This window comes from Nannospalax galili, unplaced genomic scaffold (genome assembly GCF_000622305.1).
Source record: "Nannospalax galili isolate Female #2095 unplaced genomic scaffold, S.galili_v1.0 scaffold1250, whole genome shotgun sequence".
NCBI lineage: Eukaryota > Metazoa > Chordata > Mammalia > Rodentia > Spalacidae > Nannospalax > Nannospalax galili.
In genome coordinates, this window is record NW_008328704.1 from 199,215 (window position 1) to 220,107 (window position 20,893).

The 20,893-nt window shown below is 50.3% G+C and overlaps 1 protein-coding gene and 1 long non-coding RNA gene across 16 annotated transcripts in view; one reads left to right on the forward strand and one right to left on the reverse strand.

The window, feature by feature from the left end:
• The window catches only part of Ccdc57 (coiled-coil domain containing 57), a 90,144-nt gene extending 69,549 nt beyond the window's left edge, over nt 1–20,595 (forward strand). For 10 of the 15 annotated variants that reach the window (XM_008828154.3, XM_029560998.1, XM_029560988.1 and 7 more), the window contains one exon: nt 3,487–4,950. In XM_008828154.3, the coding sequence (XP_008826376.1) occupies nt 3,487–3,779 (293 nt within the window). In that variant the 3' untranslated portion in view covers nt 3,780–4,950. Of the gene's footprint in view, nt 1–1,342; nt 1,453–3,184; nt 4,951–20,213 lie in introns of those variants that run through there. The other 5 variants (XM_029560993.1, XM_029561017.1, XM_029561025.1 and 2 more) reach the window with 5 other exon arrangements.
• Nucleotides 44–16,036, reverse strand: LOC115069429. The gene is made up of 3 exons (XR_003848700.1): nt 15,930–16,036; nt 13,077–13,253; nt 44–258 (listed from the first exon to the last, which is right to left on the reverse strand). It is a non-coding gene; the product is annotated as an uncharacterized LOC115069429 (long non-coding RNA).
• Nucleotides 20,596–20,893: the final 298 nt, after the last annotated feature.

Below are 20,893 nucleotides of genomic sequence, written 5' to 3' on the forward strand. Positions count from 1 at the left end.
GTTTCTCTAAACACGCCTATGTGACACCCTTTTGCTTCCAACAGCATGTAGCTCTGGGTGACCTGCTTTTTTGCTGTATGTAGATATCTTTTCATTGTGCTTGGGCTGGCAAGTCTTCTGAGTGGTCCAAGCACTTAACAAGCCCACTTTGTTTCAAGGTCTCACTCCTGTACGCAGGTCACGTGTGGTCTTCAGTTCTTGAGATGGGGCTGCAGAACATGTTCTTGTTTTTGTGGGAGCCCTTGGTTGGATAACTATCTAGAAGAGAAATAGCTGGGTCAAAGGTATGGGTAGTTTGAAGTATTACCAAATCGTTCTAAAAATCCTGGCCCTCTGCCTACTGCTGCCCACGGGTAGAGGGCACCTCTCCTCACTCCAGTGCCCTGGGCTTTGTCTGATATCTTTTTTATCCTGTCTGATAAATGAAAACTGATACTTTTTTGTTGCTTTTAATTCACAATTTCTTTCTGAAATGGTCTCGTGTAGCTCGGGCTGGCCTAGGCTCTGTATAGCTGAGGATGACATTGAACTTCTGGTTCTGCGACCTCCAACTCCTTAATGTGCTGTTGTGAAGCGTGGACATTTCATGTGTGATTTATGTGGACTTGTGTCCATTTTGTAGGGGATGAGGGAAGCTGGAGATGTAGATAGCAGGCTCACTGGGACTTCTAAAGGCTAGCAATAGATGGTAGACAAGCCATCTAGAAAGGGACCCTGCGCCTTGGAAAGGGACAGGGTGCTGGGAGGCCAGAGGCAAGGCCTCAGGCCTATACTTGCAGGAACTAGGGACTAAGGGAGTTCCAGGAAGGCTGTGGCCTGACCAGCCACTGTCTGGAAGATACCCTCAGTGCCAGGGAAGTTCTTGGTGTGAAGTGTGTGAGATGTATCTTGATCCCACTTTCAAGTGGAAACTGAGACCAGGTTTCAAAATGGCCACCCAGTGTTCCTGACCAGCATTCTGCTCCCATGAGCTCCAGAAAGGACAGACCAGACCAGACCAGAACTGGGAGGAAAGGACGGGCGTGGCAGGAGAGCTAGGATTGTCTTAGGGCCAAAGGGTCATGGGTGGGGGAAGCTCTGGAGGAATTTGGCTGCTGGTTGGGACTAGTCCAGCCCCTCCCAGCTCTCCCCTCCCCTCCACTGGGTTCCCACTGTTTGCCCAGCTCCTCCCACCAATGGACAGTGGTTTAGGGAGAAGGTAGTGCAGTGCAATGGTTTGACTGGTTTTTTTCTTTAAAATATTGTCCTGGGGCTAGAGAGATGGCTCAGGGAGTTAAGAGTGCATACTGCTCTTGTAGAAGTTTAAAACTTTGTTCTTTTGATCTCACCCTCATGGTACAAGTCTATAATCCCAGTACTGGGGAGATGGAGGCAAGAGGATCACCAGGAATTCAAGGACAACTTGGGCTAGTGAGTTCAAAGCCAGCCTGGGCTACATGAACCCTAATTCATAAAGAAAAAAAATGTTTGTTGTTTGAAATAACCCTAACCCTAACCCTAACCCTAAACAAAAGTTCACTGTGGGGGAAAAAAACAAGAGTCCACTTTGGGACCTGGGGAGATGGCTCAGTGGATAAAGTGTTTGCTTGGGCAAGCATAAGGACCTGAGTTTAGATCCCCAGCCCACACATAAAAGAACCAAGTGTGTGGGGTGCATGGACTTTGGCAGACCCTGGGGCCTTGCCATCCAGCCAGCCTAGCTAAAACAGCAAGCTCCAGAGTTGGTAGGAAGCCCTGTGTCAGAAAGCAAGGAAAACCCTGGGGAGAGGGCTCAGTGGTAAGTTAAAGGTGCTGCCCAACCTGAAGACTGGAGTTCTAGCCCTGCAACAAGCTGACCTCTGACATGTCATATGCACACAATCACAACGGTGTGCCCTCACAGATACACAAATAAATGTCATTTTAAAAAGCTCTTGCTGGGCGTGGTGGCGCACACCTTTTAATCCCAGCACTCGGGAGGCAGAGGCAGGCGGATCTTTGTGAGTTCAAGGCCAGCCTGGTCTACATAGTGAGTTCCAGGACAGCTGGAGCTACAGGGAGACCCTGTCTCAAAAAGACAAAAAAAAAAAAAAGCTCTCTAAAAAAAAGAAAGAAATGAAGTGGAGAACATGGAGAAAAATAACCAAAGTAGACCTCAGGCCTCCATACACGTAGGTACAGGTAAGCAAGCACACACGTGCGCACACACACACACACACACACACACACACACACACACACACATAAACAACACACAAAAATTTTTTTTTGTCTATTTTTTTTTTTTCAGAGCTGAGGACCAAACCCAGGGCCTTGTACTTGCTACGCAAGCGCTCTACCACTGAGCTAAGTCCCCAGCCCTTTAATTTTATTTATTATTTTTATGTGTATGCCTGTATTGCCCGCATATAGGTAAGTGCACCCTTGTGTGCAATGCCTGCGGGGGACAGAAGAGGCTGTCAGATCCCCTGGAACTGGAGTTACGGACAGTTGTTGGCTGCCATGTGGGTGCTGGGATTCAAACCCAGGTCCTCTGCAAGAACAGCCAGTGTTCTTAACCGCTGAGCCATCTCTCCAGCCCCCACACAGTTTTTTAAAAATTAAAAATGTTTAATTTTGAATACTGCCACTTAATTAAATCAGACAAGGTGTGGGCCGATCCCAGAGTTTGCAGGCTAGGAACTGCACACTCCGGCAGCCAGGCAGCCGTGCCTGAGTGCCCTCCAGCCAACCACTAGGCAGCCTGGTGGGCCCAGCAGCAGCCTCACTGATGCCAATTGAAACTGGCCTGATGAGTGAGTGGTTCACATCTCTGATCTCAGCTCTGGGGAACCTGAGGCTGGAGGATCAATTGTTAGTTAAGGCTAGCCTGGGCTACATAGCAAGACCCTATATCATAAAAAAGAAAAATTGGATGTGGCATGTGCACACCTGTAATCCCAGCACTCAGAGGGCAGAGGTAGGTGACTAAGAAGTTTGAGGCCAACCTGGGCTATATGAGACCTTGTTTCTAAAGCCAACTAAAGAAGAGGGAGAAGGGAGGGGAAGATCTAGGAAAAGAAGAGGAGTACTGTGTGGGGAATCTGGCAGCCCCTCTGCCTGGTTCCTGCAGGTTCCAGGGAGCAGGTGAGCTTCAGGCTGGTGACGTGGGTCTTCAGAGTGAGTGACTCCATTTTGATGTTTATTCTGGTCTGTTGGTGCTTAGTCCCCAACCTGGCCTCTGACGTTTATTACCTGGATGGAGTCCCTGACACCAGACCCACCATCTGGCCTCTAGGATGCTTTGTGTTTCCTGTGAAACCTGAGATGAGCTCAGAAAGCAGTCAAGATGTCCTCCTGGGGGGATGGTAATGATCTGGGTGTGATGCTGATTTGTGATAAGAAAAAACAACTGAAAATCACACAGGATGGGTGATTTCCAAGGGCAGTTTGTGACAGCTGTGAACTGACCTGGAACACAGTGTTCTGTTCCTGCTGTTTCTCACACTTCTACACCTGGACTGGAAGGTGGACATCAGGCTCTTGGTGACAAAGGAAGAGCCCAGGGACAACTCCAGGAGGAAGAGGCAAAGCCTGCCAGGGGCCTGGCATCTGAGCTCCAGGAACTTGTACTGAGAGGGCAGAGAAAGGCTCCTGTAGAGCTGACTCACATCCCCCTGGCCCACTATCACAGCAGTCTTGCACCAGAACTAGCACCGTGCTTGTTGCCCATAAGGTCAAGGCTCCTGTTCCAGTTCCCAGCGGTGCTGTCCATGGCTCTGCTGATGAATACCAACCAGTCACTGACGAGAGTCCTCTGAGATCCCTGCACATAGCCCCACGTCATCTTCTTGGAACTGCGGTTTCAGAAACCTGTGCAGGTCCTGAGGTGAATGAGCAACCAGTTTCCTGCCTGTGCTGAGGCTCCTTTTCAGGGCAGAGGACCTGCCACAATTTTGAGAAATTGATGCCCAAGAAATCTTTGTTAGCTCTTTTGAAATCGTCATGACGAAATAATGTCTGCCACTCAGGAAAGTAACATGTTGAAGTTACTTCTAAATCAAAGCAAATATATTAAGAAATAATCAAATTGGCTTGCCCTTTAGTGGTATTTATTCTAGGGCCATAGAATGCCTGGCACCCACTTCTGCTTCTGCCAGGCCATGGGGCTAAGGACAAGACTTTAAGGTAGCCCCATAAACAACTGGCTAACTGAACCATATATGCGAAACAACTGTTTGCAAACAGGCAGCACTGCCTATGACCCTTGAAACGGGAACAGAAGAAGCCGGCTCCAGATCACATGGCGGACAGAACCTCTGGGCTGCAGGGAACAGGTGGACACAGACAGATGCTGTACCAGGGAAATGGAAAACAGAGCTTAGGGAAACAAGGGGGTTGGAGCTTTGAAGATAGAACCTGGAAGGATGGAACTATGCAGAAAAGAGCCCCAGAGACATCGTGTAACTTCTGTGGGTCTCTGAATACTAGCCTACAACTCCACAGAATAAAATTCCACAGCCCAGCAAAGGAAACACTGGGTTGGAGAAGACCTGGATGGTAGAGCGCTTATCTAGCGTGCTCAAGGCTCTGTTCATCCCAGTACCACAAAATTAAAAACAGCACGTACAGGAGGATTGCCACAAGTTCAAGGCCAGCCTAGTCTACAAGTCAAGCCAGGAGGACAACTGAGACCCTGCCTCAACACTCCCCAACTAAATAAAAAAGTTTGAGGCCAGCCTAGGATACATATCTTGAGACTTTACCCAAACAAAACAAAAAATGGGGGGGGGGGATGACTAATAAGATGAAGTTTCCAGAACTCTGCTAGGACATTCTGACAACATGAGTGTGGCCATCCTGGGAGAAATGAGCTGTACAGGACTGGCTGCATGGGGGAGCCTCATCTGCTTTTGTGGCCTCAGGGTGCCCAGATGGTAGTCCAGCTGCACCCCAACCAAACACAGACCTCTGAGACAGAAGGAAATTTCAGAAACATGGAAAAATGTCTAGCATCCTATTATAATTTCTTTTTTTTAGATTTAAAAAAATTTGTATGAAATTTTAAAAATGCAATAAAAATTTTATTTTTTTATGTATATGAGTGCATTGCCTGCATGTATGTAAATACACCCATCTTTTGAAATGCCCACAGAGAACAAAAGAGGGCGTCAGATCCCCTAGAACTGGAGTTATGGACAGTTGTTAGCTGCCATGTGGGTTCTGGGATTTGAACTCGTCTTCTGCAAGAGCAGCCAGAGCTCTAACTGCTGAGCCATCTCATAGATGATAAGAGGTGAAGTGTGAAGATGTGATCCGTAGCAAAGGACAGCAGTCAGTGGAAAGAGGCCCAGAAACATGGGCGATGATGGAACTAACAGAACGTGATGATGGGGGCTGAGGATGAGGCTGAGTTGGTGGAATGCTTGCCTAGCATGCACAGAGCCCTGGGTTTCATCCCCAGCCCTGAATAAACCAAACATTTATGGTACACTCCCATAATCCCCAGCACTTGGAAGACGGAGGCAGGATGATCAGAACTTCAAGATCTTCCTTGGCTTTGTAGGTAGCTCTAGGCCAGCCTGGGCTTCATGAAACTCTGCCTCAAAAGAGGAGAGCCAAGCATGGTGGGTACACCTTTTAAAGGCAGAGGCAGGAGTGAAAGGTCAAGGCCAGCTTGGCCTACACAGAGACCCTGTCTCCAAAAATAATAGTGATGTTTTTAATACCCAATATGGCCAGAATATAGCTTAGTGTGAAAACACGAGGTTGCAGATGTAGTTGGGCTGACAGAGTGGTTCCTATGGGTTCCATCTCCAGCACAAACAGGCATAGTGGTGTAGGCCTGTAATCCCAGCACATGGGAGGTAAAGCAGGGAAATCAGAAACTCAGGGTGACCTCAGTTTATATATGGAATTTCAGCCTGGATTACATGATAGGCTATTTTTTTTTAATTGTTTAAGTCTTGCCTGACACTTGTGAGACTGAATTCAGTCTCTGGCAGCACGAAATAAAGTACATTAATATAGTGGTCTAAACACGCTATTAAGTAACTAGGAGAGAAAGGCAAGACCCAGCCATATCCTGTCCTCAGGAGCCTATGGCACAATGTCACACAGCTGCAGCCCCAGCTATTTCTGAGGCAGGAGGGCAGCTTGAGCCTGGACGTTCTAGACCAGCCTGGGCAGCTCAGTCTCTCTCTTTCTCTCTCTCAAAGACAGGGTCTTATGAGACCCAGGCTGATGTTGAACTCGTTGTGTAGCAGAAAATGACCTTGGACCCCTCATGTTCCCCTCCTATCTTCTATCTCAGCAGTGCTGACATCACAGGGTGCTGGGATTACAGGCATGTGCTCCCATGCTCTTGAAAGAAAAAGGTCTAGGAAGGCCAAGGAGGGGCTGGAGAGACAGCTCAGTGGTTAAGAACACTGCTTGTTCTTGCAGAGGACCTGGGTTTGAACCCCAGCACCCACATGGCAGCTAACAACTGTCCGTAACTCCCAGGGGATCCAGCAGCCTCTTCTGACCTCCACGGGCATTGCACAACACGGGTGCACTTATCTACAAGCAGGCAATACACACATACACATAAAATAAAAGTAGTAAAAAAATAAATAAAAGTAAAAAAGACCAAGGAGAGGACGGAGCTCAGCAGTGAAGAGCACTTGCTATTCTTGAAGAGAACCCAGGTTTGGTTCCTAACACCCACAGAGTGACTCACAGTTGTCTGTAACTCTAGCTGCAGAGAATCCAAGGCCTCTTCTGGCCTCCTCAGACACTGCATGCTCATGGTGCACCTGCACACATGCAGGCAAAACACTCAAACACATAAAAAGTAAAATGATTAAAATCAAGCCAGCAAGCCTGCTGACCACATTCCCGTGAGTTCCTTTTGCTATAAAGCTGAGACTAGGAGCCAGTAATATGAAAATTACTGACTAGTTCGCTTCTGTGATAAGATTGAAGCAAAGCAGATACCCCAACAGGTGACATTTCCAGAAATGAAGAGAGGTGGCTGGGTCAACAGCCCTGGGTGTGCTTCCAAAAGAATACAGAGCCTAAAAATGAGGCAACACACTCAAGAGTTCCAACTGGAGACACAGGACTTCCCTGTCACTAAGTGGTAGAGCAGGCAGGCAGAAGTGATAGGGCATAGCTGTGGGGCACCCTGCAGACCAGGCTAGACTTCAGCATGGAGTCAATGGAGGCCTCTGTTCAGCCTACATCAAGCTGTTCACCTGACCTTCTAGAAGCCAGGGTCAGGGAGACAACTGCCACTCTCAAACAGGCCACTTTCAGTTGGCAAGATAACAGTTCCTTCCACCCTAATCCTTTCACATAGTAGCCCACAGCAACCACCTTGCCCATCACTTCTGTTCTGGCAGGTTCCAACTTTACAAAGAAAGTAATTTTATGTATTTATTTGTTTTTGCTATGCTGGAGATTAAGCTCAGTACCTTGGACATGCTGGGCAAGTGCTCTACCGCTTAATACATCCCCAGCAAGGAAAGGAACTTTGAAATGACCATTTTTAGGGCCTGGTGGCAAAGGCCTAGGACTCCAGCTATGCTACTTGGGAGGCTGAAGCAGAAGGACAGACAGTTCAGGGTCTGCCTGGGCAACTCAGAATGTCTCCCTGTCTTTAAAAAAGAAAGAATGGGGCCGGAGAGATGGCTCAGCGGTTAAGAACACTGGTTGTTGTTACAGAAGACCCAGGTTCGAATCCCAGCACCCACATGGCAGCTAACAACTGTCTGTAACTCCAGTCCCAGGGGATCCAACAGCCTCTTCTGTCCTCCATGGGCATTGAATGACACGGGTGCACTTACCTACTTGCAGGGAATACACTCACACACATAAAATAAAAATAATAAAATATTTAGAAAAAGAAAGGAAGAGCTGGAGAGATGCTCAGTGGTTAGGAGCACTGGCTGCTCTTGCAGAGGCTCTGGGTTCAGTTCCCAGCACCCACATGGTGGCTGACAACAGTCTGTAACTCCAGTTCCAGGGCATCTGACTGCAGGCATTGCATGGGTGCACTTACATATGCAGGCGTAGCACATAAAAATAAGGTTTTGTTTTTTTTTTTTTAAAAAAAAAAAAAGCTTAAAGAAAAGGAAAAAATCCTGGACCTGATGATTCAGGCTATATAGCTCAGTACTAGAGTACTTGCCAAGCATTTGTGAGCCCCTGGGTTCAACCCCAGCACAGGAAAAAGCAAAAACCTAAACCCCTAGCTCTGTTTCCTCCAGCCTGGCCTCCTCCTGCTGGTAAAGCCAGCTTGGTGTTCTAGGCTCGGCACACTTACTCTGGTGCTCTGTGATGTGTGGTCTGAAGAGGAAACAGTTAAGATCTTAAATGGAGCCAGGTATGATGGTTCACACCTGTTCATAGGTAGCCCTTGGGCAGGAAGGCTGCTGCAAGGTCAAGCCCAGCCTGGCTGCGGTGAGACCTGGTCTCAAACCAAACCAGACTGAAGGGCATACAGGGAAAAGGCCCCGTTCTCTCTATTCTTCCCACACCACACCAACGGAAAGAAAAGGTGACTTTTTTTCCCTACACCAAGCAACTCCTGTTTCTGTGCACACTGGTGATTGTCCTGCAGTTTAACTACACTGATACCGCCTTCCTGGAGCCGGTCGCACAGGTCAGTTCACCAGCTTTCCCCCCTGCAGACCCAACAGCACAGCTCTTGCCTGTGCTGACCAGCCCCACGGACCAACCCAGGGTCCCATGACCCCTTCCTGGGTTTGTCCATAGAACGGCTCTGAGAGCTAGGGGACGTTCACTTCTTGTCCTAAGAGGACACATCTCCAGAACAGCTGGATGAGAGTGTGGCACGGGCTGCAGCTCCCATGGCTCCGGCAGGCAGACCGAGAGCTCTCAGGCCCTTCTCTATGTCTCTGTGGAGCTCCACTGGACAGGGCAGACCAGCTGGCAGCGCTGCCTGACCTCCCATGTGGGGATGGAACTGAAGCTTGCCACCTTCTGATCCAAGACTTACAGCCCCCGGCCCCCGGCAGTCAGTGCTAGTATTAGGGGCCTTCCAGAAGCTTCCGAATAAGAGTAAATGCAAGCAAAGGAGATGAGTGACAGAAGAGACCCCTTTCCAGACTTCCTCCTCCCGTGGCCCACTCCCAGCCTTAGGGTCTCCACGGCTGACCAGAATGGGTTGGAAGTATTTTTTTTTAAATTATGTCTGTACTAAGCACATACATGCTTTATTCTGTCATCTCCCCCAACACACTGCAACAAGTGTTTACAGAGCATTTATATGAGAAATTCTAAGGAATCTAGAGGTGATTTAGAGTCGTGGGGGCCATGCAAAACTTCTGTGTAACATGGAGACATTTTGTATGAGGACTGGAGCATATTTTGGTGTGAAGGAGGGAGGTGGCCTGCAGTAGATACTGCGGCATGACCCCACCATGTTTTAGCAACTGTGTGCTAGAAAGTCAGGACAAAGACCAAAGTACTTATTATTAACCATGGTGCCACAGGCTGTGTGGCTGAGCTGTGTGCTGGAGCCTTGCTGACTGCACAGGGACAGTGCTTGTCACAGCTCTCCCACTGTTTGTACCCTTACCAACCTCCCAGAGGCAGAACTTTTGCTGACTCGAAAGTGTGAATGAATACACAGAAGGAATGCACGTGTAAAATGCATGAGGAATGTCTGAAGAGGACGCCATCAGTCCCTCTTCCACACTGGATGTTTACAGCACAAGGTCTCAGCCCCCTTTCTGACAGAGCTGCTACCCAGACACCCCAGCATCAAAGAGATTGAAGATCTACGTCTACATACATGCTCTTTCCTCCCAGGCCTGACAGGCAGGGAAGTCTTAGGGCTGGGTGGGGTTAGTGACTGTGTTGTCATTTGTTACATTCCACTCCGGCCAGTACCAAGCATATAGGATCTTCTCACCTGGACCCTCACCCCTCCCTACCCCTTTGCTCTTTCCTGTTTTGTTTTGTTTTTTTCCTGAACTTGAGGCAATCCTCAGGCTCCTCTGCCTCCAAAGTGTTGGGATTACAGTCTAAGACTCTTTTCGTTTTTAACGTAAACATTTTCATGGTATAGTTTAAAGAAATCACAAGCATTCATGGTTTAAAAAAAAATTTAGCCAGGCGTGGTGGGGCACACCTTTAATCCCAGCACTCGGGAGGCAGAGGCAGGTGGATCTCTGTGAGTTTGAGGCCAGCCTGGTCTCCATAGTGAATCCAGGCAGGTGGGGCTACAGGGAGACCCTGTCTCAAAAAGACCAAAAAAAAAAAAAATTCAGAGGGGCTAGAGAGATGGTCCAGGGATGAAGAGTGTGTGCTGCCCTTCCCTTCCCGAGGACCAGCACCCATTTCAGGGATGAAGAGTGTGTGCTGCCCTTCCCTTCCCGAGGACCAGCACCCATTTCAGCAGCTCACGGCAGCCTACAATTGCAGCACTCATATGTGCAAACACACACATACACATGACTTTTTTTTTTTTTTTTTTCCTTTCTGAGACAGGGTCTCCCTTTAGCCCCAACTGGACTGGAATTTTATATGTAGGCCAGGCTGGCCTCTGTCTCACAGAGATCCGTCTGCCTCTGCCTCCCGAGTGCTGAGATCAAAGGTGTGCGCCACCACACCCAGCTATAATCACTTATATTTAAAAATATAGTTTAGAATAAGTATCCATCTCTTCCTGAAATCAAAGGCGTGTGTGCCACCATGCCTGGCTGCATACACATTATTTTTAAAATATATTTCTAAAAAATTCAGGACCAGGGGCTGGAGAGATGGCTCAGCAGTTAAGAACACTGGCTGTTCTTACAGAAGACCCAGGTTCAAATCCCAGTGCCCACATGGCAGCTAACAACTGTCTGTCGGTAACTCCAGTCCCGGGGGATCTGACATCCTCTTCTGTCCTCCTCCAGCATTTCATGACACGGGTGCACTTACACACACACAGGCAATACACACATACACATAAAATTAAAATAAAATAAAAATCAGGACCAGGCATGGTGTAGTGGCCTTTAATCCCAGCACTCAGGAGGCAGACATGGTTGGCTCTTTATGAGTACAGGCCAGCCAGGGCTACATAGTGAGACCCTGTCTCAAATAAATTAAGAAAAAAGAAAATACAGAGACTATCATCACCAGGAACCCACAAAAAAACTAAGCTGACTTGGGTGTGGTGGCGCATGCCTTTAATCCCAGCACTCAGGAGGCAGAGGCAGGTGGATCCCTGTGAGTTCAAGGCCAGCCTGGTCTACATAGTAAGTTCCAGGCCAGCTGGGGCTACAGGGAGACCCTGTCTCAAAAAGACCAAAAAAAAAAAAAAAAAACTAAGCTGAAAAGTGAACTTGGGCTGGGGTGTATCAGTGACAGGCACTTATCTCACATGGTGGAAGGCCCCAGTTTAATCCTGACACTCCAAAACAAGGTTGCCAGGCCTGGTGGTACATATCTATACTGCTAGCACTCAAGAGGCTAAGGCAGGAGGATTACAGGTTTGAGGCCAGCCTGGGCACATAGTGGTATTTTCATCTCAAGGAAGCAAAAACATTAAAGATTCATCCAGAACATTTACAACTTTTAGAACTTTACAACTTGGGTCTCAGGAATAGCTCATTTGGTAGAGTGCCTGTCTAGATGCACATGCACGATGCCCACGTAAAATACCCACCAAGACTGACGGTGCAGGCCTGTAATCCCAGCACTCAGGAGGTGAGGCAGAAGATGAGAAGTTAAAGATCATTCTTGGCCACACACACAGTTTGAGGCCTGCCTGGAATGCAAACAACCCTGTCTCAGGAAAAAAAGGAAAACAAGAAGAATTTCCAACGCGTTTGAGTAGGTGTTCTACAGAAAGGGAATCCTGGAAAGATGGCCTCTATTGTATGTAAGTCAATAATGATTATTAAATCATTAAAAATGATTTAAGGGGCCTGTGAGATGCCTCAGCAGGGTAAGGCCTGACAACCTGGGTTCTGTCCCCCTGGGAACTCACATGTAGAGGAAGAGAACTGACTCCTACAGGTTGTCATCGAGCCTCCACACACATGCTGTGGTACACACACACACACACACACACACACACACACTGCACCACTCTTTCTGGTCAGAGATCGGGATCTGTCACAAAAATGAGCTTGTGTAGGAAAGCTGCCAGCCCCATCCTGCCCGCACCTGTGGTTTAGTGGCTAAAGCAGGTCCCTGCAGGATGCTTGTAATTCTCCTAAAGCCTCTGGAGGCCTCTTAATTGTTCTCTTTGGTGGCACTTAAGGACTCCAAGGGAGGCCAGTACTACAGACAGGCCGGGCCAGGAGCTCCTGTAGGCTGGAGGCCCTGGGCAGATCAGGTGTTGGAGTCCAACCTTTCCACCAGCAGCTCTGCTTCAAGTCTGCTCTGGGGACTTTTTTTTTTTTAAATATTTTGTTTAATATTTTGGCTTGGTGGTGCACGCCTTTAATCCCAGCACTTGGGAGGCAGAGGCAGGCAGACCTCTGTGAATTCGAGGCCAGCCTGGTCTCCATAGCAAATCCAGGCCAGCTGGGGCTACAGGGAGACCCTGTCTCAAAAAGACAAAAAAAAAATTGTTATTTTATGTGTAGGAATGTATTGCCTGCCTGTGTGTAAGTGCACCCGTGTTGTATAGTGCCCTCGGAGGTCAAAATAAGGCAAAGACCCCCTAAAACTGGAGTTACAGATCGTTGTCAGCTGTCATTTGGGGGCTGGGAACTGAACTCTGGTCCCCTGAAAGCAGCCAGTGCTCTTAAACCACTGAACTCTCTCTCCAGCCCCCTGCTCTGGAGATTCTACTTGAAGAAACAGGGCCCTAACTTTAAAACTAGTATATACTGCAAACTACCTGGGCTTCCTGGGTTGGTGAGCAGGCTTTTGGCCCCTGGAGGACCGCTCCTGCCTAGGCCACAATGGCAGCATGTCCTGCCCCCTGGCTGAGGAAAGCCCTGCCAGTGGGAAGCTGGTGTCCTCATACAGGCCCAGGTACTGGAACTCTGGCAGTGCCAGGAAACGTTATTGCAGGGGGACAGCAGGCCCTTGACTTTGCTGTTCCTGATGCTGTGGGGCCTTCAGCTGCTGCAGATGTGCTCTGGCACGTAGGTGGATCTGCTCACCTTGCGGAGCTCCTGGGACCCTAATAATTTGGCTTTATTCTTTCTCCTGCTAAGCAGAAGGTGATGTCTTCCCTCTCCTTCTCTTCCAATCCATGCACTCCTTTTTCCTTAAGAGTTGGCTGGGCCCCCGGCACCATGGTAACAGAAGTGATGACAGTGGTTGTCTTGTATCCGTCCCTAAATTGAAGGGGATTAGGTTAAAGTTTCTAAATGTGATGATTGCTGTGTGCTTTTTCAATGGGACCTTTATCAAGCTTAAGAATTTCTCTTAGCTGGGGCCGCAGCTCAGTGCTGGAGTGTGTGCTGAGCATGTACAGGGCCCTGAGCTCCACCCCAGAACTGAAAAAAGTTAATTTATAACCCTGGATTGCCCAGATTTGTCATCACAGACAGGCGTTAAACCTTGCCCAGAACTTCCTCTGTGCTAAAATGAGGGCATTAAAGCAAGGGCCGCTCTGGTGTGGGCCGGCCTTGCAGTAAGGCAGTGAACTTGACTTGGCAACAACGTGCTTTGTACTGATTTGGTTTGATTTACCTATATTTGTTGGTTGGTTTGGTTTGGTTTGGGTTTGGGTTTTTTTGGTTTTTTTTTTTTTTTTTTTTTTTTTGAGACAGGGTCTCCCTGTAGCCCCAGGAACTTGCTATGTAGACCAGGCTGGCCTTGAACCCAGAGAGTTCTGCCTGCCACTGCCTCCCGAGTGCTGGGATTAAAGGCACAGGCCACCATGCCAGGCTTTGTTGTTCTTAAGGCAGGGAGGGTCTCATGCATCCCACGATGGCCTCAAACTTGACTCTGAACTTCTGATTCTTCTGCCTCCACCTCCAGAGTGTGGGAATCCCAGGGATGTGCTGCCAAACACTGGTTTGGTTTGCCTGTACACAGCTGTAGCAGCTGCACTTACTTTTTATTATTACTGGTATGTGTATATGTGCAATGGAAGAAGAGTGTGTGCATGCCACAGCAACTGCGTGGGGGTCAGTGGACAACTTTGTGGAGTGGGATCTCTCCTTCCATCCAGATAGAGGTTCTGAGACTCGAACTCAGGTTGTAGACTTGTGCAGCAAGCACTTATCAACTGAGCCATCTCACCAGACCCACATTTATTTGGGGGTTTTGAGACAGGTTAAGATGGACTTGAACTCATGATCCTCTATTTGTTACACCCAAGGCTGGGGTTATAGATGTATGCCACTGGACCGACACCAGCTTTCACTTTTTCTAATTTTATAAATAATTTGAAAGATAGGAATCGACTACTCCCTAAAATTTCTTCTTCCAAATTCAGAACTTCCTACATGAGTGTTTTCATTGTGGGCCTTTGTTCAGAACCAGAATTCTTCCTCCTTGAAAACTACCTGTGAAAAGTACCATGCACCTAGTCAGACACACCTAGTCAGCAGTGGTGCACTGAGCAGTGCATTCCTCCTGCACATACACATGAGAGCATGCACTCACATGCACATGCATACCGCACACCTGTGGATCCAGATCAGGCTCTTTTCTCAAAGCCACGGCAGCCGGAGCTGGCTTGTCTTGGGGAACTACCGGTGGGCACCCTGGCAGCAGCTCTGAAACGAAGCATTCCACTTGTGCTCACAGGACTGGGAAATGTGGCCTTCCCAATTAAGCTTCAGAACTAATCATTCTAGTAGGGGCAAAGGTCGCATTTCCTGTCAGACCTGACACTGAGGGTGGGAGTGACTACTTGGGAGAAACAGGGATTGGTGTTTCTTGGTTATGTTCTTATGAATGGAAGGCTCTGCTATGCACACTGTGACATTGTTCCACCTGCAGGCAAGAGTTACTCTCCTGAAATCCGTGGTATAACTTTAAACTGTAAACCTGCAAAGTTTGAGCCAGCCAGCATTCAGAAGGCAGAGGCAGGTGGCTTTCTCTGAGTTCCAGACCAGCCTGGTCTATATAGCAAGTTCCAGGCTAACTAGTGCTACATAGAGAGACCCCGTCTCAAAAAACAAACAACAACAACATGCACAGTTTGCCCCACTCTGGGTCCAGGCTGAACGTCCTCACTGGATGCTGGAGACTTCGATGAGCAGGGAGAGTCGGGAGTGCTCTTGTCCATAGGGTGGCAGTGCAGGACGGACGTTCAGAACTCCCAGTACCCACTCCCAAGTGTCCTGGGTAGTGGAGGTAGTGTCCAGGGAGACCTCTTAACCGGACAAAGTGGCCTGCCTATACCTCTACAAATGCCACAGTCAAGGAATCCTACCTAGCCCAGAGGACAGTGAACTCTGGTTTCTAGCTAAGAACTTGGAAATGGCTCACTGTTATAGCACAGTGTGCCCTCAAACCAGTATGGACCAAACACAAGAAGGTACATGGGAAGTGTGGGAGAGACCCAGCCGGCTTTCCTGGAGCCTTGACTATTTGGTGAATTCCATCTGTGAGGTTCACTCAGTGGATCTGGCCATGCATCCAGAAGGCACATGTGTTCTCGGGATGTCTCAGGCCCTGTGGTCAGCCCACCTGTTCTGTCTGTCCTGAGCACTCAATGGCACAAACGGGGCTAAGAGCAACTAAGGTAGGAGGGACAACCCTTAGCCCCAAGCCCCACAGGCATGGCTCCCAGGAAGAGGCCCCCCTCAGGCTCCCTGACCTATAGTACCAACCCTGCATCCCTAACCCAGAGGAGTATGGCTTCAGACAATGTCCATCTTTATCCGGCCTCCCGCACCCCTTCTCCCAGCCCAGAAAGGCCCGTTTGTTCTAGACCTGTACACAGACCCCCATCCACCCACCCTGAAGGCCCCATGAGGTGGTAAGCATCAGGTTGGATGAGGCTGGCCTCCCCAAGAGGCCATATCCACTCATTTCCCTGGGGCTTTTCCCACCTTGCAGTTTGGGGGAGCGGGTCTCCCATCCCTCATGCAGCCGCCTGCTGAAGCTGAGGTTGGACAGAGACCTTGTGTTGAGCTATGTGGCTCCCGCCAGGCCCAGGGCACCAGCTCTGCCCCTGGCCCTGCCCCCCAGGCCTGCTGCCTGGTGTAATTTCACCCTCCCTGCATGTGGGGCAGGCATGCTATCCCTCTGCTCTTACCAGGAGGACAGAAAGCAGTCCATGGGGTCCAAAGGGTCATCAGCCAGACCTCCAGAGAGAGATTTCAGGAGAGGCCTTTGGCCTGGCCAGTGGCCCACAATGTCTTAAGCAAGCTTGGCAGCCTGTGTGAGCGTGGCCAGTGGCTGCTGCCCACAAGGCCACACTGGTAGATGGGGAGCATTGCTTCACACAGCTAACCTGGGCTAGGGGAACAAAGAACAGCCGAGGTACAGAGGCCTGGAGACGCCACAACGCGAAGGGCTCCTGCTAGTAAGGTGCAGGCAGTGAAGGGTTGCTCCTACCAGTATGGCTGTCAGGACACAACAGCCCCTCTTAAGCCCTGGCCTGCTCAGGAAACTATACAAGTGAGTTCTCTGTCACAAATTTTATCTAGTGGCCTGCCAAACCTAAGTTGGTCATCTCAGAGCCTGTCTGACAGTGCTACACACCATCTGAACAATCTGGGTCCCTGGATATTTGGAGCAGAGTCCTATGCCAGGTACCTAAGGGGCTGAGGCTCCTGAAGCAAGTTCATAGCTTCCAGAACGGCTTGACACACCTACCACGTTCCTGGACACCCCCTGCCTCTGCACCTGATACTTCTGACCTCAGCCCTGCCACTCCCCCACCAGGCAGACTAGAGTCAGGCCAGGTGGTTATCCAGACATGACACTGAGGGCCGCTGTCCACACTGGGCACTTAGGGTCATTTGGCACAGGCAAGTACCTGTGGGAAACAGCCTCTCTGTGAACTCCCTGTGCTGCACAGACAGCTATTTTGCCACAGGGAGTATAGTCCAAGAGACAGGTGGTCCAGTGTCCACATCTGGCAGAATGACCTTCAGGAGGGACAGTAGGACCAAGCCACCAGGTCTTCCTCTTGTGGACCCCAGTGCAGTGTCAATAATGCAGATTCTTGCTCTCCTACTGTGGCACAGCTCAGGGGAACATGGTGTCCACACTGCGAGGGGCCATAGAAGTAAGGAGCAGGCACTATGGGCCACATAGCTTCAGGTTCCCCAAGATGATACTGCAGAGTCAACATTTAGGGCTGGGTAGCATCCGACTCCCTGAGGTCAAAGGCTCGTTTAGAAAGAAACACAGAGCAGAGGGCTTGATGCAGGAGTGGAAGTAGCAGGCCATCACTGCATGTAAACACCAGGACCAGGGAAGCCAGGTGATCTCTACCCACGCAGACCACACTGAAGGCTTGGACTCTACCTTGGAGGAAGCAGGAAGCCTCAAAGGGTTTGGAGGCAGGAGAGAGTATTTAATAGGACCTAACTGATAAGCACTGATGGAAAGAGGAACTCGGGCCAGTGCCCAGGGTACACACAGTGACCTGAGGAGTGGTTTCACTGAAGCTCAGTTAACCCCAGATACAGGACTGGCTGGACCAGTGGAGCCTAAGTTAAGCTGGAAAGGTCTTGTCACCTGTGGTCAGGGCTACAACTTGGTCTCAGTCCTGACTTGCAGCCAGGGCCCAGGACAGACTCTCTCGGGCACTGGAGCAGGCTCTGGAGAGCCCACAGGCCTCACCAGTCAGCCCTTCCCAAAAAGCATAGCAGGGCAACCATGGAGCTGAGAGCTCACATCATACCCAGGAGCCAGGCAGCTGGGACAGTGGCCCTCATAGTGGCTCCTGGGGCTAGGAGGTGGCTCAGGGGCAAGAAAATTTACTGAAGCCAAGAAAACACTGCCTTTTGGTGGTCAGGCACTTTAGCATCTCCAGTGCAGACAAAAGCTAGGCCCATTCCGTGCCTGAATGCAATCAGTTCTGAGACTCCAGCATCAAAAGTGCAGTGAAGGAAATGGATCATGGAGTTGCAGCTCCCTGCACATAAGGACCCATAAGGCTCAGTGCCTCTTCTTCAGTTAGGAGCTAGAAGGCCTGAAATTGCTCGAACTAGAACCTTCTCCAAGCTGGGTGCTGGACCAGAGGCAGAGCAGATCAAGCAGTAGGCTGTTGTGCAGGGGCCTCTGCCTTGCAAAGTGTATATCCAGTTGTCTCCCTGAGGCCTCCTTGGGAGCCCAAATGAGAAAGGAATTCTAGCTAGGCAGAGTGGGGTGAGTAGGAGACAGCACCGAGTTAGATCTTGGGTCAGCACCGGTGAGGACCAGACCCCAGGTCACAAGGACTCAGGCCCCAGACAGACAGGTTTGACATCCAGTTTCATGCCTCCTAGTCACAGAGTAGCCAAGCCAGGGCTCCTTGCCCTGGAGGCCTGGGAGCTGGGCCAGGTCCCTGCCTCTTTCCCATAGGGAGGACTCAAAGGAGAGACCAGAGGCCACAAAGCAGAGTGTCCTGTTCTTCCTCTAGCCAGGCCTGCTTGGGGTGGGGGTGGGGGGTGAGTAGGCCCTCCCTGCCCTGCATCTGCCTGGCACTGGCTAGACTGATGAACGATTTCCACTGTGCCCACCTAGTCAACTATGCTCAACTAGTCCCATCCTTGGCCCTTGCCCTGCCTGTTCAGGTGGTCAGCAAGAGGGTCCAGCATGAAGTCCTCTCTGTGATGCTTTCCCTCCCCACTGCCTACTGGGAGACTCAGAGGACAGGGGGCAGGGCCCCACCAGGTGCCATGACAGCTGGTGACTGGGAAGGGGCAGAGGTGAGAGCATTTGTGTAGAGGGGAGGGGTGGTCTGGACGTTGGAGAACCAGCAGGAGTGGCCCAGATCCCAAGCAGGCTCCTGAGGAAGAGAGCAGAGCCTGGCCCAGCAGAGGCAGCAGCAGTACAGCCCCGAGAAGATTGCTGGTTCTGGGTGTCTCAATAGGTTCTCTCAGAAAGCTGAACATGGAGGCACACGCCTGTAATCCCATCCCCCCAAGACTTGGGCAGGAGGATTGCCATGAGTTCAAGGCCAGCTTGGGTTACAAAGCAAGACCTGGTTCAAAGATGCAGGGAAGGGGGAGGAGCAGCGCCACCCCTATTGCAAGCAGAATTACCCAGAACAGGAAGAGGGGTGGGGGTGGGGGTGCCTGTTACTCCCTGGTGCTGTGGATGCCAGCTGGGTGCTGTACCTGCACTCTCCCTCAGTCAGTCACCTATCCAATGCCCACTTGGCATGCGCCAGGTCCACGGGGGTCAGGGAGATATGGACTCATCAATACCGCATAGGCTATGCATGTCACCTCTCACAAGAGGGAGGTCCAGGTCCCCAAGCTCAACGGCTCATAAGGGCCAGGCTTATGAGGAAGGGCAGGTCTGCTGCATACTTTACATGGAGTGGAATAATGTTTGGTTGTCTTACAAAATACATTTTAGTGGGTTTTCTTTTTTTCTTTTTTTGGTCTTTTTGAGACAGGGTCTCCCTGCAGCCCCAGCTGGCCTGGAACTCACTATGTAGACCAGGCAGGTCTTGAACTCAGAGATTCACCTGCCTCTATGCCTCTGCCTCCCAAGTGCTGGTACTACAGGTGTGTGCCACCACATCCGGCTAATACATTTTTAGTTTAAAAGACTGAAAATCAGGAAAGCTCAAAAGACACTGATGGTCACATGTAAAGCGAAGGTGTGGCTCAGCTGTAGGCACTTTCCTAAGTCCCATCACCACAAAAGACAAAAGACACCCATCCTATGCCTCAGGTGGACACTGCCATGAGCTTCATCTCGTGTCTGTCAGGAATGCTGGGTGGTCACAAGTGCCCATGAGCACTACCAACCTCAGGTCCCTGTGGAGGTAGGGCAGAGGGACAGGACCACAGGCTGTTGTTGGGGGTTACCTGGGCTACTCGGGAGATGGAGCCACATGCACACCCCACCTTAGGAAATGCTCAAAGAAGCTCAGGGTTTTGTTTTGTTTTTTTCCAGAGCCAGATTACAGAGTGCTGGCAGGCTCAGCAAAGCTTATGTGAAGCTCATACCCACACAGACCTCTTGCACTGGACCCAAACAGGACCCTAGTACAGTTGCTGCCTGTAGGCAGGGCGAAGTCACTGGAGGGCCTGTTGGTCTGCAAGGGCTCCTGCAAAGGAACGCAAGATGAGCAGTCCCAGGGGCTGCTGGCGGCACCACCAGCTCTGGCACAGCCTCCCTCCTTTGCTGTGTTCCTAATCTGCGCCTTTCTGCTTTCTGCCTAGAGCGTCCAGCACCTCCAGCAACTAGCTGTCTCCAGGAGGCTGACCTGAGCACGGTCCCCACGCAAGGAGCCTTTGTCATCAAAGGCCTAAAGATGGAAGCTCAGCCAAAGGCCACACCCCCAAGACCCAGTAGGTCTCATCCTGCAAAACCTGCAAGTTGCCTGCGTCACCCCAGGATCCGCAACTACAACCTCAAGGACTAAGTCTCTCAGGAAAGGCTCCTGCAGGGGTTACCACGGTGCCTCCACTGTGGTGCTTGGGACCTGTGCGTGTATGGGTCAGGTGTGGGTGCATGTGGCATACAGGTGGGCTGTGAGCACAGGGCAGGCTCCCAAAGGACAGCCTTCCTGACTGCCAGAGTCATTAAATCCAAGTGCCTCCTCCCCCATCTGCTTGGCCTGCAAAGTTGTCTGTCTTGTCCTACTTGGGAAATGTGGTATCAACATGTACACCAGAGCCTGGCCTGGCCTCTGTCACCTGCCTGTGTCACCACTCAGCCACCCGTGTACTGACCGTGGCACCAGCAGTGACCTTCCCAGGTTCTGGTGGGGAAGAGAACAGACATGCAAAGCAAGCATGTTCTCAGAGAACATTGTGTGAGAGGTCCTCATGGTAGCTCAGATCACATCTCCTAGTGAAAGTGATTGAGGCCCTGCCTTGACTGGCCCAGATGTGCCCTG